The sequence below is a fragment of the Macadamia integrifolia genome, chromosome 2, assembly GCF_013358625.1.
Source record: "Macadamia integrifolia cultivar HAES 741 chromosome 2, SCU_Mint_v3, whole genome shotgun sequence".
Lineage (NCBI taxonomy): Eukaryota > Viridiplantae > Streptophyta > Magnoliopsida > Proteales > Proteaceae > Macadamia > Macadamia integrifolia.
In genome coordinates, this window is record NC_056558.1 from 27258205 (window position 1) to 27265988 (window position 7784).

Sequence of the window (7784 nt, forward strand, 5' to 3'; positions counted from 1 at the left end):
TGTTTAGAGAAAAATAGTGAGGCTGAGTCGTGTTACCGTCACTCTCCTTAAAATCATAAATATCCCTACAGAGCAAACTGGGTAATGGAAATTTGCCTCTAAGATAAAACAACACAAATAGATCATTCCAATAGTTGCACTAACTTACTGGACCACATCAAAAAGTACTCGAGTTGTGCTAAATCAGTAAGGATAGGAGTCAAAGGATAATTTTCAAAATAAAAAAAAAAATAATAATTGAAAAAAATTACTGAAAGAGAAAGAGAGAGAGAGAGAGAGAGAGAGAGAGAAGAGAAATGTAATGGACATCTTCTATTTATAGATAATTGATGCTCCTTGGAAATATAAGAGGGCCTAAAAGATGCGTCTCTCGAATGGAGAAGGCACAAAAAAATTAGGCCATTGCCATGTCTAATGCATTATGGATAGCATCCAACGCAAGATTGCCAACATTGGTGATGTGTCAGACAATGCTCATCTGATGTCAATAAAACCTCATTCAATGTCGGACAAAATGTTAAATATACCAAAAATTCCTTATAAACCCTAACTTAGGACATACTCTGGCCGACATTCTACCAACAAAAATATACATCAGAAAATCCTTCCAATAGTGGTGAAAGATTTTTCGCAAACAAGTTTGCCTCATCATGCCATGCCCTGACCCACTCAGGCCCAGTCTCCACATGTGATAAACTGAACCTCCTAGAAACAAAAGTGCATGGTGAGCCTTTCTTTCATGGAAATTTTCATTATATATGAACATTACTGTACTTTCTTCCCTAACCAATGTGAGACTAAAGATTTCCCACTATTTTACTATACTGGAAGCAACATCAAAGATGTTATGTATTCAAAATTTCTAGGAGACAAAACTAATAAAAAATTCTGAAATAAGTTTTTTTCTTGAGAAAAGAATGCTCCCTGATCGTGCGGCCCTTGCGTCAATATGGGGATCTATGAGAGGATGCACATGGGCATCAACAAGGATATACTTTTTTTTTGGGTTTCCCAAGAGTGGGGGAACCTCCCTTTGTGTTTGGACGTAGGGACCACATGACCAAGGAGAGTTCATTTTGCCTTTTTTTTTTTAAAACATATTTGACTTTAAATACAAGAATTTTGAGCTTTGGTGTAGAAAAAATTTCTCATTAGATATCACATAGAACGAACACCCAATAAAATTGGTCTAAACAGATATTTAAAAAATAATTTATTACGATTGTGAAACCATTAAAAAAAAAAAAAAATAGAATCATCATAAGATTGATGAATTTATTGATAAATTGTCAATAAATGGTGCAGCAAATCACTAATAAAGCATTATGTATTATTGTTCCTGAGTCGGATTCCCAGTAGTGTATGGTAGCAACCTTTGTTACTCATCTACTTTATATATATATATATATATATATACACCAATAATTGTCATATGGCATATCAGATAGAACTTAAATTTTGTAGACAAGATCAAGACTGCTCTGTTCCATACTTATATGTCAAAATTAAACCTATCATAATTTACCATGTGACCAACCGGTGCTTTATGCAAGCTAATACACGAAAGGGTATTTAATTTAGACTTTGAACCCTTATAATGTGGCTAATTCAGACCATGCCTCTCTAAAAGTCAAAATAGAAACATTATCTATACACATGGCAGTCATGTAGAAAAGATTCCTAGCTACCATGGGTATGTAGGAACCTTTTTTTTCTCCTTGTCTTTTTTAGTTACTTTTAAATAGAACAATTGTGTGTTGTATAAGGATGTAATGGATTGTTGAAAATTTAAATTCAATTCACATTCGTATCCATTTAGGGGTGTTCGTATCTGGCTGAGGTCATCTGCATACGAATTTGAAGAATCTAAAACATAATCCATCAGATTCAAATGTCTATCTGCATGAAGCCGACCTATGGATAGAAAGAAAGATGCAGGAAATGAAATATTTAATAAAAAAATATGCCTTGGGAGTGTGAGATACGCAGACGGGGAGTGCGCAGCCGAACAACCTTTGGGCTTCTGGCAATGATAGCTGAACTAACCAGATGGGCTGCCCAAAACCTGTACCTGACATTTAAATCGATTGAAGAAAGCCTTAATATAGTCTCAAACAAGCAAGAAAAGAGTTATCCTATGTTTAAAGCCTAAAGTAAAGGCCCTACAATCAAACTAAAGTGCTAACGAGCAAATAGTTAATGATTCTGAGGGTTCTTAAAGATTCGACAAGTTCTAGAGATGAGGATAAGAGACAACAGAGAGACATGGATTGAAAGTGAATCATATTTGTCGGGGACAACTAAGATACATGGATTGAGAGTGAATCATATCTGCTGGGATGAAAGTCTTGGTTACATAAACCAGAAATGTAAATAGATAGTCAAAAATCCGTATTCGATTCATATTCATAACTCCATATCACTACAAAGGTACATCCATATCGAGAAAGGAATCTAATCTATATTTGATCTATTTACATCTCTGGTGTTGAACGCATGGCACTAGCCTTCTTCTAGACTTTTTCTTACTTAGAAATGGCATCCACCTTGCCTTATTAAGTCATTAACCTACAAAGTCATGCAAGTGAATTCACATTTCCATTTGTCAATCATCAAAAGCAACCACTCTACTGTAGCTAATTGATCAATACTAACTATGTCTTCAGTCTAATCCTCAGATTGTTTATTTCTTAGTAGTTTGCATTTGAAAGCTATTAATATAATCGGACAGTTTCCTCTGTAAACTCTTTCTTTAAACCAATATTTGAACAAATAAAGGACCAAGTTTTCCACCAATTCCTTCATTATATAAGAATCAATGGTGTCAGATGGGAAAAGGGGAGAAAAATTCCAACCTTTTGACTTCACTTTATCAATAGGGATGGGTGAAGGAAAAACCTCATTCCATGTGTGAAACCTGTCGCAGGGCATGCATGAAGCATGCATCTTGCATTGGTTGAGAGGGCAGGTACTTGCAACAAGAAGTCAAATCCCTTCCAATTTGGGAAACTGAGGATAGCTCCTCAGTTCCCTAAATGGAAGAATTCGAGTCCAGATCAGCCCGATTGGGGACAGATCTTCGCCCTCCATAGAATGTGGATCACACACACCAGAGGTCAGTCTCACACTCCATAGAAGGTGTGAGATCCATCCCCACCTGTCCCCATGTGGGGATCAGTGAATCCAGACTTGAAGAGATCCCCACTACACATGCCACAGGTAGAATATAAGCTCACCAGCTTTTTATTAAGTATGCCCTTCATTGTACTAAGTACTGACTAGTGATAAGAGCATATAACCTGGAGCATTAAATTGTTACAAGAAGAGGGGTTCTCAAGGGAAATCACTCATGTCACATCAATGGTGGTGTCAAGAATGATATCATCTACATGCGTCTTGGTCAAAATAAAAAATAATTTAAAAAAAAAAACTCAAATGAGAGGGTGTTTAGTACATTAATGGCATGAAAACTTTTTTCTCATAATTAAAACATGAGGTTACTCTTATGTACTCTCCAAGAAACGTACTAAACATGCACTTGACAGGAGGGTTACACGAACTTTAGTGTTATCCGGAGTAGTAGTCAAAGAAATAGAATAATTCCATTCTCCATTTAGATTCCTAAATATCCATATTTTTCAAGAATCTATTTCTTTGACTGTGAGACCAGGTAGCATGAAAATTCCTACAACGTGGGTAACAAAAAAAAAAAAATCATCCAAGAGAAAGAGAAGGAGAAGGATGGGATACCCACTTCAGGCTTCAGGTCTTATTTCATCTATCGCACACTAGTGAACTTCCTAAGAGAGAGGGATTTTCTTACTTTGACTCAGCTGCTCCACTATAGAGAGGTTCAAAAAGGCTTGGTCTTTGGTCTCAGTCCTCACGCAAAAGCCTCAAACCGCGTGTTTCAAATACATGATTCCACGCTCTTCAAAAGCAATAAAAACTATCGTTCTGAGAAAACCATCAGAACCATCTCTTAGCTTCTTCCCATTTCTTCTCTTCCATTCTTACAACAATGAAATTTAAAGCTTCTTCTTTCTTCTCAAGCTTTACAATACTTCCATGACTCCTCTAAACCCCTTTTCTCTTCTCCTTTTGGTGAGCTTCATCTTCTTTGTTTCTACTCTTCCATTATCTTCATCTATTTCCTCTGTAGCCATCTCTGAAACCTCAAATCAAATAGTAATTTGTGCATTAGTTTCACAAACTTACATCAATTGTACTAGCTCCAGTTGGGGAACTCAGAATCCAATTCCATCTCCAAAAGCTTCACTTTCTGCAATCACAGTGGGGGACGGATTCGTTTGTTTTCTTAGGTACCCATCACCAATCTCTGTTACTTCCGTCGGTTGTTACAGATTTTCCGGTGAAAATGTTACTAATTTAGCATTCAAGAGAATCTATCGAGGACCCATGCTCAACGATTTCCAATCCGGGAACTCACACGTCTGTGGGATTGTCAATGGATCAGACAATCTCGTATGCTGGCAATGGCATGGATTCAATCCTCCCAATGTTCAACACTTCATAGATATCGCCGTCGGGGAAGAATTCGTCTGCGGGGTACTGGAATCTGGGCAAGTCAAATGTTTCGGAACAAACATGGATGTCGTCGGAAAAGAACCAGACGGGAATTACGGTTCCATCGTTACTGGATTGAAGCAAGCTTGTGCCATTTCAATTGATGGAACCCTAGTGAATTGCTGGGGTCAAAGGGCTAGAACCCTAACCGGAAAGTTCTACTCAGTGGCTTTGGGGGACAACCGCGGCTGTGCTCTGCTACCAAATGATACAATTTCTTGTTGGGGAGATCACAAGTTGCCGGAAAGCCTGAAAGGGCTCAGTTTTTTTTCAATTACAGGGCAGAACAGAGTTTTTTGCGGCGTTTTGATGCATAATAATTCGTTAATCTGCTGGGGTGGTGAGAATTTTGGTTATGGTGTGGTGATTTTTCCTTTTGTATTGCCTGGACCTTGTCAACCAAATTGCCAATGTGGAATGCTTCCTGACTATGGAAGATTTTGCAGCCCAGGGTATATTTGCCTACCATGCACTAGTTCCTACCGGCCAACCCCTTCATCTCCTCCACCGGCGGTGGCACCGGCATTTCAAGCTGCTCCGCCGGGTTCCTCTTCCGGTAGTAACCGGATAGCCTATTTGGTTGTTGGCATTGTAGGTGCAGCCTGTTTACTTGCAGTGATTGGGTTCTTCCTGTACAGATTTTGCAGGAGAGAAGTATGCAGGGTTCATGATTCAGGGAGATTGGAAAGAACAGCAGAGACAACAACACCTCAACCAGGAGTACCTCAAATCAATCCTGAAGAACAATCTGGGAATCACTCATTTTCTTTCACACCCACACAAGGTTCTAATCTTGGGCAATCTCCAAGACTAGAGAAAAGGCTAAGTCAATTGGTTAGTATGGGAAGTGGGAAACTGGAGGAATTCACATTAGAAGAGCTAAGAAAAGTGACTGAAAATTTCTCTGATGGCCATAAGGTTGGCTCTGGAAGCTTTGGTTCTGTGTATAGAGCGATACTCGAAGACGGGCGAGATGTAGCAATTAAGAGAGCAGAGTTATTGGCTTCATCTTCTCCATTATATGCAGGTAGTGTGAAAAGGCAAGAAGATCAAGATAATGCATTCTTATCAGAAGTTGCAAACCTCTCTCGCCTCAATCACATGAACCTTGTTAGGCTTTACGGGTATTGCGAAGAGGCGAATGAGCGTGTGCTTGTCTATGAATTCATGGTTAATGGAACACTCCATGATCACCTCCACAGTTTCATGGATTCTTCACCATTACAGTCATGGGCAGCAAGAATTAAGGTTGCCCTTGATTCAGCTCGGGGGATTGAGTATCTCCATACTTATGCAGTCCCACAGATCATACACCGTGACATCAAATCCTCAAACATATTACTTGATGCTTATTGGATTGCAAAGGTCTCTGATTTCGGGCTCTCAATGATGGGGCCGGAGGACGACGATGAAGATGCTCATATATCCCTTCGTGCCGCCGGCACGGTGGGTTATATGGATCCTGCATACTACAAGTATCAACAATTGACGCTTAAGAGTGATGTTTATAGCTTTGGAGTAGTGTTATTAGAATTGTTATCTGGGTGTAAGGCTATACACCGCAATGAAGAGACTGGGCTACCAAGAAACTTGGTGGACTATATGGTGCCATATATAGCTAGAGATGAAGTACACCGGGTGCTTGACCGGAAAATGACAGCGCCGACGCCATGTGAGATCGAAGCTGTACAATATGTTGGGTATATTGCCGCCGACTGCGTTGTGCCAGATGGGCGAGATAGACCTACCATGACTGAGATTGTAGGTAGCCTTGAAAGAGCCTTGGCTGCTTGTCTAGCAAACCCAAATTTCTCAAGGTCCACAACTGGTTCAATCATAGAAGAAGTGTAAACATTTATGGTCGGAGCCTCGTGCACTAGATATGTCTTTTTGTATAAACATATGGCATTCATTCACACTTGTTATAGCTCATTTAAAAAATAGAGAAGGTGGACAAAGACCCACCTAGCCATTTTTGTCCATAGATTTTTTTTTTTTCTTTCTTCCTTTTAATTCGTTGACTGATGCTAAATGTATTATTTAATTGTATTTTACCAACCATACAAGAAAAATACAATTGTGCTGATAACGCTTTTGTGAGAGATTGGATTAGTTGAATTTTCTTTTTCCCTCCTGTTTTGAAGTAGTCAAAAAGTTGAAATGGAAAGATTTGGGGGGGGGGGGGGGGGGGGTGTGCAAAGGATTTTTCATGACAAAGACAAAACTTCAGCAGGTTCTTCCGTATGTTCACTTTTTTTCTTTATGGGTAATAGGTCTGACTTTTTTGTTAGCACGGTCCTTACTCCTTATCATATATATATATATATATATATATATATATTCAACTAAAAACGGCTTGTGAGTGCATGTCCACAGGGGTTGGACTTTTTCTTATAAACTAAAAATTTAATGATAGGGAAACCAGAATTAATCAAATTAACAAGATTGTTTGTGACTTCCCCTTGATAGTACACAGTACTTGCTAAACCTATAAAAAGATGAACTAAGTGGCTGTATTTTCTATCCATCACAAGTGGACTTAAAAAGTTTGAGACTTGAACTGATATAAAATAAAATTGTAAATATCTCTCGGGGTTATGGATAAGCATCTGGGTGTGAAAGTTGATTCACCATCTCTATTCCATCGGTTTAGATCTCTATTCGTTGTCCTCCCATTGATAATGCACCATCGTCTATTTCTTGTTTGATTCGTCTAGCCTTGGCTTCTTGCTCTACCCATCCTCCTACATTGGATGCCAAAACACTACTGAAAAGAAAAAAAAAAAAGAAAGAAGCTAGTTAAATAGATTGGTAAGAAAATTACTAATATCTTTAGGGGATAAGATCGCTACACAATCAACTTACCTTCTCACAAGGCACTATGAAATGATGTCATTGTCCCTCCGAGGTGGATACCTATGCACACTCCTCCATTGGCCTAGGCACTGACGTGGAAGCCACTCGACCAGGTTGCGACAATTCCATAGCTTTAATACAAGTTTCAAAAGTCATAAAAATTATTATGCACATAGGGATATACCAAATTTGTTATATTTAATAATTACTATAAAAAAATTATGTTTAAATCAATAATGATTTCCATTATTAACACGAATTCCAGTAAACTGTTTGAAACACAAACCAATTCAACGACTTAAAATATGGGTGTATGGTTAGTTACTACACCAGCCAAGCAA

General features: G+C 38.5%; 1 protein-coding gene across 2 annotated transcripts; it reads left to right on the forward strand.

The window, feature by feature from the left end:
- Positions 1-3965: 3965 nt before the first annotated feature.
- LOC122072227 (serine/threonine-protein kinase-like protein CCR4) lies at positions 3966-6689 on the forward strand. Of its 2 annotated transcripts, XM_042636802.1 has the most exons (2): positions 3966-5039; positions 5226-6689. In XM_042636802.1, the coding sequence occupies exons 1-2, from the start codon at positions 4069-4071 to the stop codon at positions 6436-6438; spliced, it is 2184 nt and encodes a 727-aa protein (XP_042492736.1). In that variant the 5' UTR covers positions 3966-4068; the 3' UTR covers positions 6439-6689. The 2 variants fall into 2 exon arrangements, with proteins under 2 accessions (XP_042492736.1, XP_042492735.1); XM_042636801.1 differs by having other exon boundaries at positions 3966-6689.
- Positions 6690-7784: the final 1095 nt, after the last annotated feature.

Bases quoted from the DNA above. Each gene is read 5' to 3' on its own strand.
- LOC122072227 (XM_042636801.1), top strand. From the start codon at position 4,069: ATGACTCCTCTAAACCCCTTTTCTCTTCTCCTTTTGGTGAGCTTCATC.